This window comes from Solea senegalensis, linkage group LG3 (genome assembly GCF_019176455.1).
Source record: "Solea senegalensis isolate Sse05_10M linkage group LG3, IFAPA_SoseM_1, whole genome shotgun sequence".
NCBI classification, from domain to species: Eukaryota; Metazoa; Chordata; class Actinopteri; order Pleuronectiformes; family Soleidae; genus Solea; species Solea senegalensis.
In genome coordinates this window covers 3775249-3801455 of record NC_058023.1, presented here as the reverse complement: position 1 = coordinate 3801455, position 26207 = coordinate 3775249, and the positions used below count along the sequence as shown (strand labels likewise).

At 41.0% G+C, this 26207-nt stretch overlaps 1 protein-coding gene and 5 non-coding genes across 6 annotated transcripts in view; 5 read left to right on the top strand and 1 right to left on the bottom strand.

Moving 5' to 3' along the window:
- The first annotated feature begins 8732 nt into the window (after positions 1-8732).
- Positions 8733-8804, top strand: trnae-uuc. The gene has a single exon. It is a non-coding gene; the product is annotated as a tRNA-Glu (tRNA).
- Positions 8805-9215: 411 nt separating this feature from the next.
- Positions 9216-9287, top strand: trnae-uuc. The gene has a single exon. It is a non-coding gene; the product is annotated as a tRNA-Glu (tRNA).
- A 415-nt stretch (positions 9288-9702) lies between these two features.
- On the top strand, positions 9703-9774 carry trnae-uuc. Its single transcript has one exon. It is a non-coding gene; the product is annotated as a tRNA-Glu (tRNA).
- A 416-nt stretch (positions 9775-10190) lies between these two features.
- On the top strand, positions 10191-10262 carry trnae-uuc. Its single transcript has one exon. It is a non-coding gene; the product is annotated as a tRNA-Glu (tRNA).
- A 416-nt stretch (positions 10263-10678) lies between these two features.
- On the top strand, positions 10679-10750 carry trnae-uuc. Its single transcript has one exon. It is a non-coding gene; the product is annotated as a tRNA-Glu (tRNA).
- A 4532-nt stretch (positions 10751-15282) lies between these two features.
- pawr (PRKC, apoptosis, WT1, regulator) overlaps positions 15283-26207 on the bottom strand; it is a 64214-nt gene continuing 53289 nt past the window's right edge. Inside the window, exons 4-6 of the mRNA XM_044020673.1 lie at positions 23427-23535; positions 20294-20398; positions 15283-17646 (exon numbers count right to left, since the gene is read on the bottom strand). Coding sequence (XP_043876608.1) covers positions 17560-17646; positions 20294-20398; positions 23427-23535 — 301 coding nt within the window. The 3' untranslated portion in view covers positions 15283-17559. The remainder of the gene's footprint in view (positions 17647-20293; positions 20399-23426; positions 23536-26207) is intronic.

The window sequence follows — 26207 nt, the reverse complement described above, 5'->3', positions numbered from 1 at the left end:
TCAAATCACATCTGGGTCACTTCACTATGTGGTCCTAGAATGCAAATACGGGTTATGTGGCAATGCGACATGAGTGAGAAAAGTCAGATGTGGCTTTTTGCCAATATGCATACACTGACCAATGATATCGTTGACCTGCATCAACAGCCTAGAAAAGATTAAAGATCAATAAAGGAGAGCGGGTGCCCTCTATGGCTACATCCTACACACAAAATTGATGCAATAGCTTAAGGTTTTGACAGATCTCCTGCACAAAAAGTTACGTTTTCTTTGGTTGCAGATGATGCTGACGATTCAGATTCAAGTAACTTTAATGTGAAACTTCGAATCTGATCTGTAACGAATCCTGAACTAAATCTGTATCTGATTGTGGCTGGTAATCTGAACATAGCCTTCATAAACTTCAAGTGGGGTGTCTTGTGTTGTTGTTATAAACACGACATGTTTGGTGTTCAGTTGTAAATTCTGTAACTGTAACATAAGCACCAGCTATCACCGGAGAATGTAAATGTAGTTAAACGAATGAAGAAAAGGCAGAAAATAGGAAACTTTTGCCACATTTTGAAAAATATCGCAACTCTTGAATTTAAAGCTTTTAAAAAGCATTCTACATATGTCACAATAAAGGCAAAAAAATTATTTGTTTGCAGTGTAAAGTGGGAGTTACCCACCTGCTTAAGTGAGTCATTAACAAACAAATAAAAACGTAATTACTGATACTCCAAGGGTAGAAACCTTCTCGTTTCAGAACCATTAACCTCATAAATTATAACATGGATCACTTGAAGGTGTGTGAATAATTCATTCATACATTATGCTGTTTAAGTACTTAATGTAAGCAAAAGCCACAGAAGCATGTAGAAGACGACGCTGAAAACCAGTGTTTATGGGGGAATTGTTGCAAAATTTCCATCACTTTTATTTTAGTTTCTCCGGGCTATTAACATAACAAAGAAATGCTGTTCGCTGGTCCAGGAGAGAGGGAGAGAGCGAGAGAGATCATGTAATTATGAAGTTTCACTCTGCAATTCATGTTTTGATTACCAACCGTGTAAATATCCTGGAGCAAAACAAAGACAAAGACAAGCAAATCCATCCACACCTGTGGAGATCAGAGCCAATCTCAGGGCCAGAACAATTAATCACTGGATGGTTAAGAATCCAGATGACAGGAGCAACTGACACTATATAATTTTCCTGGGCAGCATTATCTATAATTTAGCTCAGGGTGCAACACAAAAGGACCTCGAACATCACTATTTAGCTACTTTTTACCCACCAGCCAGTGAAAAAGAGAAAGTTTCTTCTTCCTTTTTATTCTCATGCCGTTAGCTGTGATCCAGCGGCTGGTTGTGAGCTGTAATTTTCATCTCAGATCATCCACGGCTATCAGTCATGGTCAAAAGGAGTAACTCAGCCCCAACTCCTCCACCTCGGAGAAAATAGTCTGGCTCGATAGTGTCACAGGAGGGAGGGAGAGAAAAAATAAAAAGGAGGTGGACTAGGGAACAAAGGGGAAGTGCCATCATTCTGCCGAAAGCCTGCAATTGAAAACTTTCTCTTTTCAAAGTTTGGGGCAGAGTGTGAGAGGAGCAGTGGCTGGAAAATGTGACGTAAGGTGTCGTGACAGCTTCGAGCCTCATAAAGTGTTGATAATGAAGTATGTAAACAGTTCACTCTCCTGCACCAAAGTCCATGAAAAATAACAGCAAATCACCATGTCACACAGGTGATGTTAATCCACTGCTTCAGCCTGTTATATTTTCTTGTTATTTCTCTGTTTTCAATCATATTTTCAGATTTAAATATTCACAACCCAACCTTCATAACCTCTGTTTTTTTGTACCAATTTCATCCCGTTCTTCCATCACCTCTCTCAGCCGTGCCAGACCACAACTCTGATACAACGTGAGCCAAATAATAATCCCGCAAGTGACACAAACTAACCACGAGGCAGCAGAGACGAGCAGCAAAACAAAAGGGCTAAGGACATCATTGACTGAAGCAGGTAGAGATTTTTATTAGGTGAGCCGTTTGATAAGTGGCTTAAATCTGATTTTCAGGCAGTTACTGAGCAACCCTGCCGAATTCCAGGCACAGAGGACGGGCAAAGGTCAGTTAGGGCGAATGCGAAAACGCTGACTGTTGTCATTACCTCACAGAATCACACTTCAAGAAACCCTAAAATATTCCTTTCCCTCGCCTGGCATTTGCAGACAGACTCTTATCTTCTAACTTTTTTTTTTTGCCAGGAGGTTTTTTACTGAATCTATGACTTTATTTTACTCTGAAGGCCATAGCTGACCTTGAATTGTATATATACAGTATATACATTTCACTCTAAAGTATGTGCTTGTTAACAGAAGGTTGTACAACAGTAGTTTGAATACATGTTATATATTTAGGACATTTTCAAAACAGAGGCCCTTGACCCCGGATATTAGAAAGAAATGCTGTCATTAAAAAAAAAAAAAAAAAAAAGGAAATAAGAATGCATTACTAAGTTACACAGTGAATAACAACACACCTCTCAGTTTGTGTTAACGGTTATTAACAGTTCAGTGAGGCGGCGGACGGAAACAATGATACGTTACTTATGCAATCACTTAAATGCACTGTGTTGCGCCGCATTAACTTCTGAGCACAGTGAGGCGTATGAAGACTCAATTATCCACAAACATTATGTTAGAGATCAATGTAAGTATGGATTCATAGTGAACCTTTCCCGACTATCATGTGCTGCTCAATTTCAATCAGATAATGAGATATCCTTCAATTCACCAATTCCTCAATGGTCCAGGTGTGAAAACTTTTATAGGAAATTCAAGACTTTTTCTAATCATTCGTGTTTCCATTCAGCTTGCAAATCCAGAATGAGCACAAAAACCAAACTAATCAATATCATATGGCTAAGCAGAGGCACTGTCAGTATCAGTATTGATATTAACACTAACAACATCCATCCCACATGTGCACAATAACCTCTTCTCTTGTATCTGTTGTCAAACTTATTTATCTCTTCGCAGCCGAGTCTGACTGAGTTCACCAATCACTTCCACAGCATGGACCGGTGAGAGTGGGAGAGCTGATTACAGCTCATCTCTCTGTTCGCTGGAGTCGCATACTGAACAGAGCCCACGGTCGAGTGGCTTCCCATTCCCCGCTGCCACATTTCCCTCACCTGACTGCAAATGCAAACCAAACAGCCGTTTGTTCTGATCCTAAGATCAAGTGAGTTATTCAGCCTGTTTATAGTTGATATCCACACACAGGAGATACAGTAGAGGGGGAAAAAAATGGCTTATCATTTGAAAAATGTGGATTCACCGTGAAACAACACGTGACCAACTGCTCCGGGTATCCCACGCCTGCGCCGGCGGCCATTGTGCGAAACCACTATAGATGTGTCGTCTTACCCATACACTAATCCTACAGATTTCATGTCAGTCCTCGGATCCTATAGACCAGATCCCCCAGCATGCATTGCAATCCTCAAGCTGCCATAACGTGATTAAAAGCAAAAGGAGTTCTGCAGCCTTGTCTTGACAGTTTGAGAGTGTAGCACTCCCAGCTTTTTCTTTCCGTATACTGTGCAATGACTTTGGCCGCTTTTGTGAGGCGAACAACCCGCTGAAACGCCTCTCTCGCGATAAAGTGACAAAGGCCGGCTGTAAAAGCTTTAAAGAATGGACATCATGTGGGGAATTCACAGAGAGAACTGCCAAACCCTGAAAGCATCCAAAAGTAAGAACATGAAGGCTCAGAAATGAAAGGCTTGTAAAGCAGTGTAAAAAAAAAAAAAAAAAAAAGGTGATAAAAAATGTGTGTACCCTCAAGTCAGAGGTAGTTTTCTAATTTTAGTAATATGCCCTCCAGTACTAGCTGTTCTACATTGCTGCAACAACGTGCAAATACATGCTTTTTTTTATTTATGAGGCTCCCTGGGCAATTCACTTCCATCTACAGTATAATTTTCACACGTCAAATGCTCTAGTTGCACATACGGCACCATTTTTTGCATTAAAACCTCTCAATAACAGACATTTTAATTAGTCCCTAATTAAAATGTCTGTTACTGTGCTTTGAGAACACAAACCTTCCAAATACTTTCATTTCCAGAGGATTCTCTCAACAAAAATGCCTTTTTACTGAAGTCGTAATATCTATATTTCAAAATGAATACTTCTGAAAGGTGGTGATTTTGAAAAGGACAATGTTGTAGCTTTACACCCCGGAGACCAATACAGGTGTCTGGACAGCGAGAGAAAATTGAAGAAATAATAAACGTAGCACAAAGAGGAGTGGAGGTCATCTGTGCCAATTTTTTGTTAGACCGTGGCCACTGTACATGGATTACACCATGTTCATTGACAAGCAACTGACCATTTATACACACAAGTTTGGACTTTTTTCCAGTGCGACAACACAGGAGTGACTTATAGACCGAAAAGTTCACGAAATATTGTGCAACGATATTCTCCATCAGAAATAATCAAGTTGCGGATGCACTAAAGTGGTATCCTCTCGTCTGAGTGAGGATATGGCTCTTTATTCTGCATTTGAGGAAAAACAACATGACTCTCTACACAATATCTTGAGGAAGTAAAAAAAAAAATGTCCAACAAAAAAGGCTGGTACCCAGAACAACCACAAAGCTACAGCCAATGCTATTCAGACACAACAACCAGAGGCCTAACAGAGATGAACACAGCCACTACAAGGAATGACAACAATCCATTATCCATTAAAACTAATGAAATTCAGCTTTTAAAACATGGCCAGGAACAAACTACAACTTCAAACATCAACAAAACAAATAAAGCAGGACTGAAACGTTATTTCACTCACACTTAAGTTAACAGTGTTAGCCGAAATAAACAGGAAATTGTAAACTCACCTTGGTGTTGAGGCTGTTAGCATCTTAGCAGAGCCCTCACAGAAGGACAGCAGGAGAATGGAACAGCCGTTTTGACACAGTAGAGAAACCACAGGTGAAAAAAATCAATCCCATGAAGTTTTATTTCCACTTCTTCGGTCTTAGAGTGAATGTTATTTCACTGTACATGACGTGAACAGAGGGGGTCTTGCTAATGTGGCTCACAGTCACTGCTGTGATTCTCCACCTAACATAAGTGACAAAATGGCTGCCGTGCAAAGGGGCGTGTCCAGTGTTTAGCGTTCAACTAATGATGTAATTAGCTCGTTAGTTAGCCACCAGGTGGGGCTAACTCGCTAGGGTTAGCAGCAGTAGCAGCAAAAAGTGATGAACTATTATTAGCGGATAAATTCAGTGATATAGTTTACTAAAAAACATGACTGAACGCTTTAGGACACAGGTCTCAAACCCACCACTTAATATCAAGTTATAATGAGTTATTTATTTTTTTATTAATGTGTTCATTTATAGAAAAACGTTTAGCCTAAGCGCCTCATCTTTTCTCTCTCTGTCACTTTGACCTGCTAACATCCATTTAGCTGTTGCCTAGACAACGAGGACAAATTCTTACATTTTTCTTTCTTTTCAATATATTTGTTATATGTTGGTGCTCTGAAATGATAATGTGTCATTTCATTCAAAAGACTGAATACATGTCCATGAGCTTGTGTCCAGATGGACATACTATATAAATCATAAAATAAACGGTGCTTTTTTTATGACAATAGTGGTGGATTTGAGGCTATGATTGGGTCACATGGTGTCACTTCAACCTCACAAGTACCTTAATGAGGTCTGGCATTTTTTTTTTTTTTACATTTCAGTGCAAAGAATAATTCAAGTCCATATTTCTGACAAATAAGCAGTGATCAAAGCAGGCAGGTGCAAGTGCAGGTGGTGGAGGAGTAAAATAATGTGGACAACAAAGGCTTCTGTGAGGACGTGGCTGTCTTTCATCTGGCTGAGGCTGAAGAGAGAGAGAGAACATGCATGAGAGCATCATTACAAGTCGATCTCCACTCCTTATCTAATCACTAATGGCTTTGGAGAGGAGTTTCACAACCATCGTCACAATGCTTCCCCACAATGCTCACCCCTCACAGCCTGCCATTATCTCAACTAGACCACAAAGTGTGCTTTTCCAGTCCGTTCATGCCCCAGATATTGTATCTATTCCTCCATGTGTGCCACAGTCGGGGTGACATTTCTCCGGAGATGGACGCCACAGTCCCATCTCCTGTGGACTGGCAGTGATTTTAACATCTGATGTGACAGATTCCAGACGCCGTGGTTATTGAATCAGAAAAAAAGCCTGTCAAGGTGACCCCCCCCCTCCCCCCCATATCTGGGGAAAGCATCTTAATATACAGGCTGTCCTACAATAAGACACATAATAGAAGGATAATGACATTTGGTGATTGCTCTTCCTGTGTTGCCTCTCCGTGTTAAAGGTCAGTATCCACATGTCTTCCTGAAAGCCACGTCCATACCAGGAACTGTATAGCCTTTACTGGATCTATACCATCGTGCACCCAGTGGATTTTTTCCTGCCATAGTGCGGGATCATGGGGTAGCACCACGTGGAGACACGACCTTTTCAGCCATGTGTCGCCTGCCCACGATGCTCTGGGTGTCTGTCTCAGCCTAGCGTGTCTGAATGTCAGCGTTGTAACGCTCCAGTGAAGCACGGCGGAGAAAACCGAAGAGAGAGTGAAGATCACGTCAGAGTAGTGGACTCGAGCAAAAAAAAAAAAAACATCAACATAGATAGAGAGGACGAAGCAAATGTTTGCAGCATCCGAATTATAGTTTATTGTATCTACATCTATCTTACCTGTGTGAGTGATCTCACATGTTTCGAAAGCAGAGACAGACAATTAAGGTCATAAAAATAGACCACAAAAGGCCAGCGTCCAAGTAAAATGATGTCATACAGCTGAGAGCTACTAAGTGGATCTTCTGGTGACATTGTTTGTGTCAATTTTCTTGTTTTGACAGTGACAGGAAAGACGAGAGGAGACAAAGAGACAGAATGACATGAACCAAACGACTCAGGACTTGGAACATACAGTACAAATAAACTGAAAATGAAATGAATTAAATGAATCATATTTTCTTACCCGTCTTAAGACTGTAGACTGTCTCAAAGTGACTTACTGTTTCTGTCCTCCAGCCAATTTAAAGTCCTCTTATCTTGAAGGTATAAAATCTTTGGAAAATGCCAAATATTTAACGTAAGATTTTGTGACATCTAATGATGAGACTGATAGGACCTCCCGTTCCTAAGCATGTCAGGGAACTACGGTGGCCTCCGCTTACCAGAAAGGACGCAAAAACTTCTCAAAACTTGAGGGTCGCCAGGTAGAGGCTCGGATGACTGTCCTTGGCGACTACGTCTTCTTTTGTTGAAATCTGATTTTATTTATTTTATTTAATACCCTGAGACAAACATACATGTGGGTGCGTTTTAGTGCAGTCAATGGGTTGAAACACCCTAAAACCGCCCACGTGGCCTTTCACACGTGAACATTAATCTTGTTCAGCCTGTATGAGCCCGAGTCTGGGGTGGGCAGGGGTGGTGGTAGAAGACTTCCAGCAACTGAAGGTCCAAACCCTCCAGGACAGTGAACCTAGTCGTGCTGGAGTGGAATGAAACCCAACGAGGATAATTGCCTTGTTAGAGCGTCGTGTGAAGTCAGCTCCCCGGTGAGCTGCCATGGGAATAGTCATGCATATATGGATGAACCTTTGCACTCCTTCTTCTACTCAGCAAGCTAAAACCACCTGTGAGCTCTCTCTCTCTGTCTCTCTCTGCCTCTCTGCCGTTGCACGTATAGCCCTCAGCTGTGGGCGGCGATGGCTGATGGATGAATGGAAGGACAAAGAGGACGGAGGACGCGGCCACATTCAGTGGCTGACAGCCATTTTTCAGAGTAAGTGCAGATGACAGATGGATGATTAGTATATGTGTCTGTGTAAACCATCTGCACGGAGTCCATTCACCGCTCTGTTTACATACTGTCGGGCGGAACAGAGACATAAAACTTTGGCGTCGACACAGCAGGGAAGGAAATGAATTGGCCTTTTCCTTTTTTTCCCCCCCGCTTCTTCTCTCCGTTCTTAAGTAAAATGTGTTTCACAGGCATTTTGGATCATTTCCAAGGCACTTTTATCAAATGTTGGGGAAATACCCCCGTTTCCTCCATCGGGGCATCAAATTTAAGACCTTTTAAATACCACTTAGAGTGAAATGTAATGCCAACTGCTCTGTCATAACAGTTTATTAAGTGACCTAATGATGGATGTGTCCTGTACTGTCAGTAAATGTCCCAGTACAGTCAATCTTCCAAGCATGAATAGAAAGTCTTTGACAGCTTTTATTTTAGACTTTGATGGAGGGTCAGCCTGTTTCTGTTCATATTTTTAATTGGCCAAAAAAAAAGTTTGGAAAAAGTTTTTTGAATACGACATTAATGCGAGGATGTTTGGAAATCATGTGGTAACAATATCCGTCAACTTCTGCTTCCACATTTTGCTGTACTGGAAAAATAAGGTCAATCAAACGTGATCTTTTATTATCAACATATGCCTTTCCTTCTTACCCTTCTGTGGCGATCCAGGCTTTTGCGCCACCTAGTGTTTATGTCAGTGATCTCGCTCTGAACACTTACTTTACAGCAGTTGCTGGAAACACAAATAAATGCACATTTTCTTTTACAGAATCTTTGAAAAATATGGTCAGAACTTGCGCCACATTTTAATGGAAATGTTTGACAACAGATGTATGAGTATATGGTCCCATATGGTCTAGCGGTTAGGATTCCTGGTTTTCACCCAGGCGGCCCGGGTTCGACTCCCGGTATGGGAACATCTAATTTTAGGGCAGCCAATGGCCATGTGGAAAGGGAACTTGGCTTTCCACATGGACTTTGCATGTTCTCTCCGTGTGGGTCGGTCTTCTCCGGGTTCCACCCACAGTCCAAAAACATCCAAAGTGAGGATTAGGTTAATCGGACACTCTAAATTGACTGTTGAATGGTTGTTTGTCTCTATATGTGGCCCTGCGATGGCCTGGCAAACTGTCAGGGTGTATTCCGTCTATTGCCCTATGTCAGCTGGGATTGGCACAGCACCCACCGCGACCCTCCTGTGGAAGATAAAGTGGCAGTAAATGGATGGATGAAGTTTTAGTGATTTAACTTTTCAAGAACAAAAAATATCAATTCAGATTGTAACCAAATGAAAACGAGGCTAATTTACCTACTTCACATGTACATGGTCCCATATGGTCTAGCGGTTAGGATTCCTGGTTTTCACCCAGGCGGCCCGGGTTCGACTCCCGGTATGGGAACATCTATTTTTAGGGCAGCCAATGGCCATGTGGAAAGGGAACTTGGCTTTCCGCATGGACTTTGCGTGTTCTCCCGTATGGGTCGGTCTTCTCCTGGTTCCACCCATAGTCCAAAAACATCCAATGTGGGGATTAGGTTAATCGGACACTCTAAATTGACTGTTGAATGGTTGCTTGTCTCTATATGTGGCCCTGCGATGGCCTGGCAAACTGTCAGGGTGTATCCCGTCTATCGCCCTATGTCAGCTGGGATTGGCACAGCACCCACCGCGACCCTCCTGTGGAAGATAAAGTGGTAGAAAATGGATGGATGAAGTTTTACTGATTTAACGTTTTTCCAAGAACAAAAAATATCAATTCAAATTGTGACCAAATGAAAACGAGATGCTAATTTACCTACCTTACACGTATGTGGTCCCATATGGTCTAGCGGTTAGGATTCCTGGTTTTCACCCAGGCGGCCCGGGTTCGACTCCCGGTATGGGAACATCCAATTTTAGGGCAGCCAATGGCCATGTGGAAAGGGAACTTGGCTTTCCGCATGGACTTTGCGTGTTCTCTCCGTGTGGGTTGGTCTTCTCCGGGTTCCACCCACAGTCCAAAAACATCCAATTTGGGGATTAGGTTAATCGGACACTCTAAATTGACTGTTGAATGGTTGTTTGTCTCTATATGTGGCCCTGCGATGGCCTGGCAAACTGTCAGGGTGTATCCCGTCTATCGTCCTATGTCAGCTGGGATTGGCACAGCACCCCCCGCGACCCTCCTGTGGAAGATAAAGTGGCAGTAAATGGATGGATGAAGTTTTACTGATTTAACGTTTTTCCAAGAACAAAAAATATCAATTCAAATTGTGACCAAATGAAAACGAGATGCTAATTTACCTACCTTACACGTATGTGGTCCCATATGGTCTAGCGGTTAGGATTCCTGGTTTTCACCCAGGCGGCCCGGGTTCGACTCCCGGTATGGGAACATCCAATTTTAGGGCAGCCAATGGCCATGTGGAAAGGGAACTTGGCTTTCCGCATGGACTTTGCATGTTCTCTCCGTGTGGGTCGGTCTTCTCCGGGTTCCACCCACAGTCCAAAAACATCAAATTTGGGGATTAGGTTAATCGGACACTCTAAATTGACTGTTGAATGGTTGTTTGTCTCTATATGTGGCCCTGCGATGGCCTGGGAAACTGTCAGGGTGTATCCCGTCTATCGTCCTATGTCAGCTGGGATTGGCACAGCACCCCCCGCGACCCTCCTGTGGAAGATAAAGTGGTAGAAAATGGATGGATGAAGTTTTACTGATTTAACGTTTTTCCAAGAACAAAAAATATAAATTCAGATTGTAACCAAATGAAAACGAGATGCTAATTTACCTACTTCGTAGATACGTGGTCCCATATGGTCTAGCGGTTAGGATTCCTGGTTTTCACCCAGGCGGCCCGGGTTCGACTCCCGGTATGGGAACATCTAACTTGCATGCATGTTCTCTCCGTGTGGGTCGGTCTTCTCCAGGTTCCACCCACAGTCCAAAACATCCAATGTGGGGATTAGGTTAATTGGACACTCTAAATTGACTGTTGAATGGTTGTTTGTCTCTATATGTGGCCCTGCGATGGCCTGGCAAATGTGGAAGATAAAGTGGCAGAAAATGGATGGATGAAGTTGCACTGATTCAACTTTTCTTTCTAGTTTCCAAGAACAAAAAATATCAATTCAGATTGTAAACAAAGGAGGCTAATTTACCTACCTCATAAGTACATGGTCCCATATGGTCTAGCGGTTGGGATTCCTGGTTTTCACCCAGGCAACCCGGGTTCTACTCCCGGTATGGGAACACCCAAACTTAGGGCAACCAATGACCAACTTGGTTTGCTACCCACTTGAGTCCCCACCAGGTCAAAAGACGGCTGGGTACACACAACCAATACCCCACACACCTGTGGGGTATTTTATTTTATGTTCTGTGAACATAAGCTCTTGCTTGCTGCCATGGAGGAGGAATATTTGGTGTTGTTTGTATTACAACACACAATTACATGTCTGTCTAACGGGCCGTTCGGTTACATCCAAACCATTGTCAGATCAGTTCACAAGACGCCAATTAAGCCTATATCAGCTCCAATAGCACTCTCCCAGAATAGCAAATCTAGTGTCGCCCGGCAACAATTCCCCACTGCACACAGGAAGTGATTTGTTTCGTGTCAAGACAGACGGAGGCAACATTGCAGTAATAAATTGAGACGACAGCAAACAGGTTGTAGTTTCAGAAGTCATTTTTGTCCCCGCCAAATGTCAGGTCTGATAGTTTTGCATGACCAGTTTTCAAATGAAAGACGCGAACAAATGATGGTTCGTCATTTCTGCTTTTTTGTCCTAGCACGACTCGGCTCGACTCTACTCGTTTTATTTGTCTTTCCCATCAGTGATAGTAACCTGGTGCTTTTTTTAGTACCTGCTCTGACAAGGTTCCAAGCCGAGCTGAGATCTCCTTTACAGGGGCATGATTTCAAGGGCAATTTCAGATTTTTCAAGGGCATTTTGCTCTGATTCCATACTTATTCCTGACCCTGGTCTACAAACACCAGAAACGGTGCTTTTTTTATGTGTCTCTGTCAGATTGCTTCATGATGCTGGTGTGTGTGTGTGTGTGTTGGTGTGAGTCCTTCCCAGGGGAGAAGCTCAGAATGAGACTGAGCTCAGGGATGAACATGCACCTCTGCCTCTCCCCTGCTGCCTCGCTAGTGTTGATGAGGAGGAGGGAGGAGAGAAGGAGGGGAGATGCACATGTTTGTGAGTGTGTGTGTGTGTGCGCTCACACAATCAAACAAGAGTTAATGTTTGTTTTAGTAAAGTCGTCCCAAGACAGCCAGCCCCCCTTCTTCAAAATCACGCGACACGCAACAACGGGAACTCACATTCAGACGGGGACAAGTTCTCCGCGTGAGGCCAGCGCTGTCATGGTAACAGTGCGGAGTGACCTTCAGAGGTTGCGGATGCTCCCTCAGTGCTGCCTCACATTCTGCTTTGGCACGGACTTTGTGAGTCATCAACAACATTCAAATTCACATGCTCCCGTGCTCTCTGGAGGACCGGCGCTCATTAAAATGGATGAGGCCGACGACGGACGGAAATAACAACAAGTGAAGAGAATGGAGAGCATTTCTGATCTCGTCAATAACAGACCTGCAACAGAACATGCGTAAATGAGAGGTTATGATAATCATAGTGACCCGTGCGGATCCATGACAGCCGCGCGTGACGTGGAGGAAGCGGCCTGTTATGCAACGGTTAATTGACAGAGAGTGCATCAGCGGTGACACAGAAGGAGCTCCGCTGAGATAAAGTGACAACAAACCGCAGGTCGTTATGAAACAGCGGCTTCCATCTCCAGGATTCGGTGCAGGATTCCCACACTCACCTTGTGACCGCGTCTCGTGTATTACGAGGGTGTTCCACCAGGAGAGCTACAGTCTCCGAGGATCACTGAGCACATAAGCCTGGGAAGATAGGCCGGCTGCTTCTCTGTGTCACACTGACGGTGGAGCTGCCGGCTGGGAACGCTGCCCCCAACTGGAGGAGAACGGGAAGTGAGGCGTGGCGGAGGGAGGTTTCCAGGGAGGAGCATGAAAACAGATGAGAGTGTGTGAGAGGAAAATGCAGTGAAGCACGTTGTCAACATGTTGTGATGGTTTAAATTTAGTGTGGGAGTGTTTTCTTTTAATTATATTGCTTAAAATCCTCTTCACGCCATTGCATTGTCACAAAAATTAAAAATATCAGTCACCTGTAGAACAGAGAGGTTTCTAGTGGACAGGTAGGTTAACTTTAAGTCATCATTTGCTCTGGGTCCTGCAGCCAATGACAGCAAAGGGGTGGGACAATCAGGTTACACAAGCAAAGGTGATGGCTAACATGGCACCTCAGAAATGCTACTTCAGTAAAGCTAAACGAGGAGAAAATCCGATCAGTAATCAAGCACAGACGAGAGCTGAAGAAGAGAACATGGATGAAGGTGACCTCTTTTACTTTTAGACAGGTTAGCATAAGTAGCTTGATGCTATCAGCCGTTCTACAACCAATGTAGCATTCCTGCATTAGCATGGATTGGAGCGCTTATGAGCTGTTAGCTACAATAATAAGCTAATAAGCTGTAGCCAGCTAAACTAGGAAAGTCTATTTTTTACATATTTTCATTTTGTCTGCCTTAAAAGATCTGAACCAGCAGAAGCAAAAGAGTCAGAGGACAAAGAAATGACATGAAAACTGAGGGAGAAAGAGCAGAATATGGGTTTGTAGTGTCGTCTTTTTATAGGATAATAGCTTGTGAGGTGACGGAGGAGCAGACAGAAGTCATCCTGACAGTCGCTCTGATGAAAAATGGGTCACATCGATGAGAAAATGCTCAGATTAAATGTAACAGCCGCTGGTTTTCACTTGTTCGGATGTATAAACGCTTCTTTAAATCCATTATAGTGTTATAATTTTACTATTATTTAGAGTTTCACAACATTCAGTTTCATAATAATCAGCGTTGGTCGTCCTTGGCTCGTCGCTGCCACACAAGTGAAATTATGCCATTTAGTAAATGTCAGACCTCTGGACCGTCATTAGTAGTTTCCTGTCCGTTTGTGAGCATTTTGTCCGTCCATCCGTCCCACTGACTTTTACAGGACATTTGGACAAAGGGCAGCAGCTCCACATGAGGTCCAGGTGTTGAAGGAAGAGCAAGCAGGTTTTCCAAACCCTTGTTATTCCAGGTTTTTCTGCACCGACGTGGCAACGCGGTACTGCCAGGTCACTGTAGCACAAGACATGAAACTGAGAAATGGGATTCATGTTGTATGTTATTGCACTGACCTGTAAACTTCTTCTAGCTCAGGTTTCCTAAAAGTTAGATAATATTTTATCTTAAAACTATTTTTTTTTTCTGAATTGAATAGATCTTTAAAATATGTTTTGTTTTGTTTTAAATTGACAAGACTGTTTCACGTAAAAACAAAAATGTGGCCCGATTTTTTTTTTAAATTAACCCGAAGAAATTTAATTTGTCATTAAAATATAAATCCATTAAAAAAATGCATAAAAAAGAGATTTAAATTTAAGAAATTTTACTCCATTTCCCTAAAGTGACGAGATATTTTTGGATACGAAGAAATTTTAGCTCTGTTTCTCTTCATTAACAGTTGTTTTCCTGCCAAAAAAAATCTATTTCTGCTTTTTCTTTTAACAAGATGCTTTAGACCTTCACAACAGCAAACACATCATTTCCAAAAAATCAAAAACCAATACTCGACTTTCCTTTAGAAAAATTGACAGATTATATTATAAATGATAACTGTTGAGTGTGAAGATTTAAAATCATATTCAAAAGCTGACGGATTGATTTCCAAGACTTTGAATAAACCTTTTGTGTCAAAACCTCCGTGACTGTGGCGACCTCCTTATGTCATAACTCTACATTTCTAGCTTTTTTCTTTCTCCATCACAACATGACGCCGAGGCGAGCAACATTCACACTCAGCCAAACCTGTAATTTACCGAGCGACGACGAGACGCAGAGGACTGTGATATTTTCTTCACAGGCAGCAGTGAATCAACGAAATCACAAAAAAATCCCCAACACTTTCTATAAAAATGCTAATAGGGATTATGTAGAGAGAGGGTGAGACCTTCCAGCACTTAGAACAGAAAGAGAGAGAGAGAGAGAGAGGGGAAGAAGACATTATCTGGGAAATGTAGTCGTCATTAGCGCTGATACATTTCTCACATTGATGCTTCTTCTTCTGTCCTATCAGGGATTTAACGCTGCTCAGTGTTGAGGTTCTGTGGAAGGAGAGGGAGGTTTTTAATGCTTCTGTTGCAGGCGTCGAGGCGGGTGATTGGCATGTTGAGTCATCATGTGTGTGTGTGTGTGTGTGTGCGCGGCGTCACGTTGCATTACCGACTCAGTGGCATCATCACATCAAATTAGTCGTAATGAACACAAGCGAGTCGACTGAGGAGAGAGATAATCAAACTTTTATTAAATGACTTAATCTTCTGTACATGCATAATGTGGTGGAAAGAGAGTGGGAGTGTTTGTGTGTGAGAGAGAGACAGGTTTCTTCTATATATACAGAATATACAGTGCCCTCCAAAGTATTGGAACAGTGAGAGGCCAATTCCCTTGTTTTTGCCATCCATTGACAAAAAAAAACATGCAGCAAGATAAAGACCCCAAACACAACAAAGGAGTTCATCAGAGGGCAAGAAGTGGAACGTAATATTAAGGGAATTTAAGCTTGCCCAACTTTGCTGGTGTTAGCCTGTTGCTAGCTTTAGCTACTATTACATCACATATGACATTTATCAAGGGGAGTTAAGCTTGCTAACTCTGCTGGTGTTAGCTTGCTGCTAGCTTTAGCTACTATTACCTCACATACTACATTTATCAAAGGGAGTTAAGCTCGCTAACTCTGCTGGTGTTAGCCTGTTGCTAGCTTTAGCTACTATTACCTTACATACGACATTTATCAAGGGGCGTTAAGCTTGCTAACTCTGCTGGTGTTAGCTTGCTGCTAGCTTTAGCTACTATTATCTCACATACTACATTTATCAAAGGGAGTTAAGCTCGCTAACTCTGCTGGTGTTAGCCTGTTGCTAGCTTTAGCTACTATTACCTCACATACTACATTTATCAAGGGGAGTTAAGCTTGCTACCTCTGCTGGTGTTAGCTTGCTGCTGGCTTTAGCTACTATTACCTCCATCAAGGAAAGTTGGCTACTTGTTTCTATCCATGGCAAAAAAATGAAGGAATCAGCCTCACTGTTCCACTAGAGGGCACTATAAATGTGTGCGTGTGTGTGAAACCTATAGATTATTCTCCGCAGCCCCTCACTGGAATAAAATCATCATCTAAACAAGAACAAAAAATAAAATCACCTTCTACCAGTCAAACCTGTTTCCCTTGAGTTAAACAAAAAGAGATGCATTTCAAATAATAACAATAATAATATGTTCCTTCAGTTCGTGCCACAGACGGAGCACCGCGTGAGTCAAATATAATGCAACCTTAAACGAGAAAAATGCACATCATCGTTTATACGAGACAAGGGTTGCACCCTCAGACATAACAGAGCAGAAGCCGATGTTAAAAATGCGTAAAAAGTCCGACTTTATCATTTTAAAATCTTTGATTCTCTTCATTGACAAAACATTTACATTATCTTGGAAAAGTTCCAGCGTTTATTTATTGCAGCGTTATTTCTGTAGGTTATTTTTCAATCATCCAATTGATTTTGCGTCATATTTTTGAAATCCTGTGAAATATCGTCATAAAGATCATTCCGATGTCTTTTTTAACCCTAGGTCATTTGAGGTTAAGACCTCTGATTTATTGATATATTTTTTTAAAATGTATTTTTTTCAAAAGGTCCAGTGTGTAAGAAACAGTGACATCTAATGGTGACTCAGCAGATTGCAGCAAACGGAGGACGCCTCCACTTATTTCTCCCCTTCCTGCAGCGTGTAAAGAAACTATGGTGGCCTCTATAAACCAGAAAGGACGTCGCTCTTCTTAGTTTGTGTCGTAAGCTGCTGTAAAATAACCTCCATAAAAAGCTTAAGAATGCAATATACTTTAAAGCAAAAATACTGGAAATTAGTCAGTATGAAAAAAAAATCAGTGGATTGGATATCAAAAAAAAGAAATAAACGTGAAATATGAAACAGTCCAAAAACCCTAATTATGACGGAAACTGTTAATCGTTTATCAAATGTGAAAAAGTGCAAACAAATGTTAAGTATATTGAATTTCTGCTCATAACCCCCCCCAAAATGTTACACACTGGACCTTTAAAAAGGCTTTTATTTTGAAAATGTGCAGTTTAAATCTCTCTAAATCAGTGAGATAAGTAATGACGGAATAATGGAGGAAGTAAAAATATAATAAACCTCTGATTGTTGTCGTGGAAATGTCAACACTGAGACTTTTACCCTTTATTTTTATTAAAAGCCTCTAAAATAAGTTTTTTTTTTTAAAAAAAGACTGAGTTTGTGCTTGTTCTTGCAGCACTTTAGCTAAGAAAAATCAAAAGTGAGCTGGATCTTGAATGGCCTACAGTATATACAAGACATTTACATTAAATATTTATATGATGACAGGAGAGCGCCAGCTGTTACAGATTTCACCTCTGACGGACACAGAGACAGATTTAACGTGTACAAATACAAATAAAGGTCGTGGTGGAGAAATGAGAGCCGAGGCGGGAGGTTTGTGCCGTGTGCAGCGACTCTACCTGGTCAGCTGACCCACCACCTTCAGCAGAGTCTTGTTCTCCTGTTTCAGCTGCTCGTTCTCGTCCTCGATGTCGTCCAGGTCCTTCAAAAACAACAAGACAAGAGACAAAGTTGGTGAGTGGGAAATATCATGTCACATTTAGCTAGAAAGTCACAGTTTACCACTAAGACTGATTAAGTAGGTGGTGGTGACCAAAACCGGAGCAAAAATAGATCAAATTTTGGTCTTATATTTGCCAGGCGACCAGAAACAAGACTTGAAAACCTAATGTTTATGAGTTAATATGACTCATTCACATATGTATTAGTATGCCTCTTTGTTTAATGCTATGAAAAGTTTAATTTTACATAATAAACGCTTCAGAAAAACACATTTGCTGTTGAAATATTGCGCTATTTGTTTGTTATATAATGTAGAAAACGTGTACGCTGTGCAATAAAAGTACATTTTACAGCATGTGAGGTTACTTTTACAAAATCAATTTGTATTTGTATTGATATAGTTATTTTTTACAGTTCAGGGTATGAATTAAGTTAATTTTTTTTCATATAATTTGTTTTTATTTATCACTTTGTTATATACAGTATATTTATTTACAAAAGAAAATACACATATAAAACATGTAAATCGGGCAATAAATTGGTATTGGAAAACTTTTACCCCATAATATCTACATTAAAATTGATAATACTTAAGTGTTATTAGAATTCCTGCTCTGAAAAAGTATATTTTATAATTAGGACTTAATTTACTTACTTTTATTAACCGTGTTATTTTTTCTGTCATATTTGTATCACCTGTCTCACTCGCTCAAAGTCCACATTAGTTTATGCAAAAGTAAATAACGTCTCGCTTTATGAACATCAACGTGAACAATTCTGCCCCCTAGTGGCCAAAAACAAACTTGCCGTCTTGTAGGACGCATGGACAGAGTTGTGTCCTCTTTAAAGACATAATCTTTGTCTTCATATATCACAGAGAGTTATCTTTCTAAAAAACAAACTTCTCCAGCTTCAATCCTCCGCCACAGATTCAACACACACTGTGTCAGCTGTTATCTTGCAGGAGCCTCTTGCGGCGGGGGCCATTTCTGATGGCTATCAGCGCGTCCACCGTCCTCACATAGAGCCGTTTATTTATTTATTATTTCGCTTCCTGTGCGCGGCGTGATGTTATCAGTCACTCGTCATATTGCCGTCTTTGTGTTTGCCGATGGCTCGCGGAGAGCGTCTCATAAAGTCCAGATAATAACCTCGGCAACATTCACTCCACCTGTTTGCGGAACGTGAACACATGAACTCGCTCTGCCGTGTCTACGTCTGATTGGCTCTCCAGGGGAAGCAAAAGAAGGGCTGTAAGTTAAGGAAGAATTGGTTTTTAAGGGAAAAGGAGAACTTACTCTGAAGCAATTTGAGGGCAGCTGATGTTCGACAATTGACGTTGATTGACGAACATTTTGGGATTAAAGTCAGAATTTTGACCAATTTCTGCAATTTCAACCTCATTACTTTCTGTATAGAGACTAAAATAAGTTGGAAACTGGCTGTAAGTTAAGGAAAAGGAGTTAAAGGTCAACAGCTTCAGGGAGGTTTTAGCTCTCTGACCTCTTAACCTGCTGGTGAGAGGAGAAAACAAACTGACCATAAAAACATTAATGACCCAAACTTTTGTAGTCTGAGATTAAAGTGAGGATTTTGACAGATTTAAGTCAGAATTCTGAGAGTAAAATCCAGAATTCTGAACTGAACTGAACTCTGAAGGCTCAAACCTCTGGAAAACCTGGGGTGGATTTCTGTCTTTACATCAGTTTGCCTGGACATTCATTTTTGCCCGTCTTAGGCCGATCAATACAAGAAACAGTTCTCAACCTGTGGCATGTGTACCACCAATGGTCCGCAAGCTTCCCGTGGTGGAAAAATCAGTACTGTATTATATATTCTACCGTTTATACCATGTGATCAGAGTGGAGCTCTTTTTGTTTTGAATTATGAGTATAAAAAGTGTTTTTCTTAGATGACATATCGTGCCCTCTAGCTGAAAATAAATTTTTTGTAGGTATCTGTGAAATAAAGTCATTCTTCTACACAAAGGCTGATGGAAAAATCATTGTCGACTCACGAAAACACACTGACCTGCTGATAATTTGTGAAAAAACCACATAATGACGTTAAAATGCCGTGATCCTGATAATGGGAGGGCATTTTAATGCTTTTTTAGGAGTGAAAACAAAACGTTGAAGCAGGCATTTGTGATTTCGCTCTCAGCTGCTCTGTTTTCTTATTGATCGCATTGTTTTTTTTTGCTTTATTCTTTCATAAAGACTCGGCCGTCTGACATGAGGAGGAGACACGGACGAAGACGAACGACTGCGGCTCTTTTTTTAAAGTGAAGTGTTTGTGAAATGCGAGTGAAAACAATTCTCCATTTTCTTCAGACGATCACAATCACGCTCTCATCCGCCGAGCGAGCGGCACATTTGTTTTTGGGGTTTTATGGTGGATAAATCAATAAAGACATAAATGTCACCTTCTACACTGACCGACGACTTCTCAGGCTTCAAATGTCACCAAAGCACCGGTGACTTTTTGTCTAATTTGGGGATTAAAATGCAAGTCTCGATGACGTCCGCGTGCTAATGGACTGTGGGGAAATCTCAGTGTGGTGGAAACTCAGTGTCAAAAAAACACGAGACATCAGAGCAGAGGAGAAGGACGTGAGCTGAACTCACTCTGTTCAGGAGGTCGATTTCCTCCTTCAGCTTCCCGATGAGGTCGTCTTTGTCCTCGTGGGCCTTCAGCAGCCGCACGTTCTCCTGATGCTCTCTGGCCAGTTCCTACAAACACAGACAGAATTTTGAGATTAAATTCATAATTCTGACAAAATCCTGAAAATGATATTGACACTTCAGACATTCCAGTACAAATTCTGACCCAAAATTTTGTTTCATTTCTGAGATTAAAGTCATAGTTAAATTCATAATTTTGACAAAATCCTGAAAATGATCTCACCAATCGATCAGAATTCTGAGATTTAAGGCAGAATAATTGACAGGATTCTAAAATTTAAATCAAATTTCTGCCAGAATTCTGAGATTAAAGTCAGTATTTTGACAGAATCTTGAAATTCAATTCATAATTCTGACAAAATCCTGAAAATGATCAAGTACAAATTTTGACTGAATTTTAAGATTCAAATCCGAATTTTGACATCATTTTGGGATTTAAGTTGGAATTCTGACAGAATCTTGAGATTAAATTCAGAATTCTGACAAACCCCCGAAATTTAACTCAACATTCTGTCAGAACTCTGAAATTTAAGTCAAGTATTTTGATGATTTCTGAGATTTTTTTTTTGAGATTAGAGTCAGAATTCCTCTTCCGTAGGGATGCAAAACCCAGAGTGGATTTGTATCTTTCTGAACTGAACTCAAATTAAAAACCTTAAATTTGGCTTAACATTTCTGTCCATCTTTACCTATTTTACTGAATATAGTTTGTTTTTTGAAATGTTCAGGTTTGATAAAAAGCCAAACTGTTACACTTTTTATAAAAGTGAAATAAACAATGTGCAGAACAACGACTCTGGACCCTGAGAAACACTGAAGTTCTTACTTTACTTTAAACAAGAAGAAGACAAAGGTTGGGGTTTTTTAAGTCACCTGACTGACATTTCATTCAGAGTGGAGTTTGTACAGCGGCAGCCATCAGAGGGCGATTGTGGGAAAGGAAATGACAGATCTGCACTGTACGACTGAAAGGTCATCGTCACCACGACAACACTGAGCAGAATTTCGGAGATCAGACCCACGAGCTGCCACTCAGAGCCGGACGAGTGGAAATTCATCGGAAATAAGTGCTGCTGATGGACACCTTCACTCAGCTCAAAAACAAAAAAAAAAAACTTTTCTAAAGGTCAGAGGGCACAGAGAACGCTGAGGGACTGGGGTTGTGCTGGTGCAGAAAGCACTAATATTAGGATTTACTTCTTCTGATAATAAATATCACTTAATTTCTAAGTAAATCTGTGGCTGATATTAAAGTTATAATTATGACTGAATCCAAGAATTTAAGTTAAATTTCTGACATTTGAGTCACAATTCTGTCTGAATTCTGAAATTCAAATCAGAGTGGTGTCACAATACTGAAATTAAAGTCTGAATTTATTTTATGATCTCTGAGATTGAAGTCAGCGTTAAAGTTATAATTCTGACAAAATCCTGAAAAATATCACAAGATTCTGTCAGAAGTCTAAGATTAAAGTTAGAATTGTGTGGGTTTAGTTGTGTAAATATCACTTAGGTTAGGCTACATCGCCAGTATAGACACCATCTTATGTTTCACTTTGCAGCTTCAAAAGGGCGTGGCCATGGCAACCATCGTCGGTTTGGCGAATTTTGACCTGTCGCCACATAACAGGAAGTTCCCAATAATTTCGCCATACATTGACCAACCCCCAGGAAACTTCATACGTGACACAAGACACCGCCCCTGAACACGTTTACGGACACAAACTTGACCCAATAGCGCCCCCTAAGGCGAAACGTGGATGGAGCTGAGGTCAGGGCCCTGTGTTTTTGTTTTGTCCTGTCTTGTCGTGGATTTTGGTTATTTTTGGCACATGTATAGTCACAAACTCCATGAAATTCATTTACATTACAGTGTTATGGAAACGTAAACGTCTCTTTTGTGGTTATGGTACAGTAGGAAAATAAACATGTGTCAAAACACAATAAAACACTGACGTTTTATTGTGTTTTCAGATGCTTCAGAGTTTTTTGCTCCAAACTTTTTCCACCTTCAGGAGAAACAGACTGTGACCTTTTCACAGCGGGGCAGACCATAAAACCTGACAAGGTGTTTTTCTCCCGCCTGGAAGCAGATGTCCACATTTACTCACCTTCATATCAGCAAAAAAAAAGAAGCTCATATATACACCGACCTTTACCTTTAGACTATAAACTCATTTTAAAACCACAAACTATATAACGCTAGCATTTTGAGCTGAACTTTCTCTTTATTGTCCAACATTCATGTCTGTGTTTGACTATGGCGCTTAGCTAAGCTTAGCATCAAGACAGTTAGCCCTACTCAGTAGGAAATCTAACAAACATACTATATCTCAGTATTTTTTAAGATACAACAAGTTCTTGGGCTGTTTATATTGTTCGTAGATTATCAATTATTTGTTTTAGTTAGCATATTTTAACTGATGTTACAAATTAATATTAAACTACCATTTAAAAAATAAATAAATTAACTTTTCAGTCCACTAGATGGTGACAAGCGCTCACTCTCACCAGAGCGCTTGTGTGAGTGTATCGCAATGGAGCGGCGAGAATTGCCCACAAAAATAGACGATAAAATTTTCAAGTTTTTCAAGTGAACTTTGAACTGTGACGTATTTCCAGATTTCACAAATTCAATCAAATTTTTTTAAAAAAAAGCTTTTTGCTCAGTTGTGTTTATATATCAGATATTGATATATATATATATATATATAAAAAAGGATAAAAATACTAGCCTCTGTATATGTATATTTAACATAATAATGGAAAAACAAGCAGCCTAAATGCTCTGTGTTCTAAAGCTTAAGTCAAATCTACAATTATTTTCATTATTGATTCATCTCGTGGTTATTTTTCTTCAATTCCACGATTATTCATTTGGTCCAAAAAAAATTTAAACCTTAAAATTCTCAAATCTCAAACTCAGTTTTAATGATTTCTTTGTTCTACGGAGCAAAGAAACCAGAAAATATTAACATTTAGGATGCTGAAAGGTCTGAAAACTTGTAGCCCTAAGCTAATCTAATTTATGTTTGTGAGGTACGTTCAGGGGTCAGAGGTCAGTGAACGTACGTACCCTCTCCAGCTCCTCCATCCTCTTCTCCATGCTGCCGTCTCTGCCGTGACGGTTGTGTCGCTGTCTGCTGCTCGCGCCCATGTCCTCCTCAAATCCTGGTGCTGCACAACTGCAACACACACACACACACACACACACACATACAACTTTAAACTTTTAGAAAAATAAAGTCAAAATTTATTAAATCACAAGAAAAAAACCAAGGTTGAAGCGACATTTCTGTTCACTTTCTACTACTGAAACTGCTCAGTGCTGCGTTCGTGGCGAGGCTGTTTGAAGGCATGAATCACAGCCACATTATTAAACTTCAATGGGATGACACATCCATCATGAAAAGAACAGGTGGGGATGTCTTCTGTGAGCTCGCCCTTTCAATTAGGCGGGCATTATTAACAGCGGGCTGCCTGCTTCTACTCCGTTAATGGAGAAAAAGGTCGTGAGTGGCTGCAAAAACTTTAGAGAATGGGATTCTGATTAAGAAACAACTTGTGTAACACGGCTTCATATGAGCTCCAGAGTGAAAGTGGAAACTTTTGAGAGATTTCTTTTAAAAAGTGCAGCTCGAGCAGAAGCTCATCTCCTGTGATTTATTCCCCTAACCATCTTATTTCTAATAATTATTAAATATTAGACTTGGAATGAGTTGCTGGCGTTCACCTCCCCGTGAGAGTGGGAGCAAACTGTTCCCGGGGAATTAAACAGTCGGGGAGGCTGCGAGACTTCAGCAACTCTGAAGGAGGCTGTCAGCGTTTGTGAAAAGCTGCCGGCAAAAAAACAAAGGACAGATATAACTCCTTTGTGCCATCTGCACGCTTTTTTTAGCATCTGCCAAATGTGAAGTTCCCATTATTAGACTACTTTACAAAGTCCTTTAACTCTGTGGCTCCAGAGGAAGTGGTGGGCAGCGTGGGGATGTCACAACACGGGGAAAAGTGACAGATGCAACAAGAAAAGATCCTGAGTACTGGGAAGACTTGTGTCCAACTTCCAGGATTGAACAATCAGAAAGAGAAGGTCACATATTATGAAAGTCACAAGAAAGTCTCAGGTCTGAACCTTAAATTATCAGGTTTGAACCTTCAAGTGTCAGGTTTGAACCTTCAAGTGTCAGGTTTGAACCTTCAAGTCTCAGGTCTAAACCTTCAAGTATCAGTTCTGAACTTTCAATATCAGGTGTGAACCTTCAAGTCTAAGGTCAGGTCTTAACCTACAAGTCTAAGGTCAGGTCTTAACCTACAAGTCTCAGGTCAGTTCTTAACCTACAAGTCTCAGGTCTTAACCTAAGACCCAAGTCTCAGGTCTTAACCTAAGACCCAAGTCTCAGGTCGTAACCTTCAAGTATCAGGTCTAAACCTTCAAGTCTCAGGTCTGAACCTTCAAGTCTAAGGTCAGGTCTTAACCTACAAGTCTCAGGTCAGTTCTTAACCTACAAGTCTCAGGTCTTAACCTAAGACCCAAGTCTCAGGTCTTAACCTAAGACCCAAGTCTCAGGTCGTAACCTTCAAGTATCAGGTCTAAACCTTCAAGTCTCAGGTCTGAACCTTCAAGTCTAAGGTCAGGTCTTAACCTACAAGTCTCAGGTCAGTTCTTAACCTACAAGTCCCAGGTCTTAACCTACAAGTCTCAGGTCAGGTCCCAAGGGTCAGAAGTGAATTAGGGGTAAAAAAAAAAAGGCTTTTTTGTTTGCGGTTTGTCTTTGCCTGGAATGAACTACAGACAGATTTAAAACTTAAAGGCTCGGACTTGGAGGCGGACACATCTGTCTGTAGATGTTCTTGCTGATTTGTGGGGGTTTTATGATTAAGATTGTGATCTGGAACTATTTAGGAACATGATTAGGGATAGATGGAGACGGAGACAGATGATCCGCTGTGGTGATGCCTTAAATCTTTTCCCTTTCTTAACTTTTCCTCGTACTTTACATTAACTGACTCCTTAATCTAGAGTGTTGGTGCCGGTTTAATGTGACACACAAACTCATGAATGTTTCATTTACATTAACACAGCAAAGCTTTATGTGATTAAAAAAAGGGCAATGGGACGATTTTCGCACAACATTTCTGGAAACATTTACACATTCACGCAGCATTACGTCACAGCCCACTCGACCGCAGAGTGGATTATCTGTAATTGCTGCAGAATTTCCACTCAACCTCACAGTTTTGTTAAGTAATCATTTTAAGGTAAAAGAAAGCGGGGGCTTCTGCAGCCGCATCTGGAAAACGAATGTGAACATGATGTAAACGCTTTAAGATCGCTGCCAGAAGGTGGTAAATATGTGAATATTCCTAATCTGAAGCCTCACTTATTCATTCCAAGTCTACTTTTCTGTATTGATACTCTCTCTCTCACTCACACACACACGCTTTACCTTGACATTTACAGAACAGCGGCTGTATTTTTCTCCGCTCGTTCACAAGGAGACAAAAACACAGCGGTGGACGGCGCTTTTGATCGGCAGCGGCGATCCTTGAAACGCTCTCCTCCGCTCTGCACTCGCCTACACGGAGATAAAGTGTGTTTCATTTCTCTCTAAATGTGGCTCTCAAGGCTACTCATCCATTATCGCCGTGAAAACACACACACACACACGCGTGTAGAGTAAATACGCACTCAGGCACTCATGTGTGCGTACATTAAAAAACACCGGATGAGCTCTGAAAGCTTCCCTTTTACCACTTTGCACTAGAAAAGCAAAACAAAACAGAGGCATGTGTCATGTGTGTCCAGATTTCTGCATCGTTACAAACACATGTACACTTGCGATGGGAAGTACGGCTC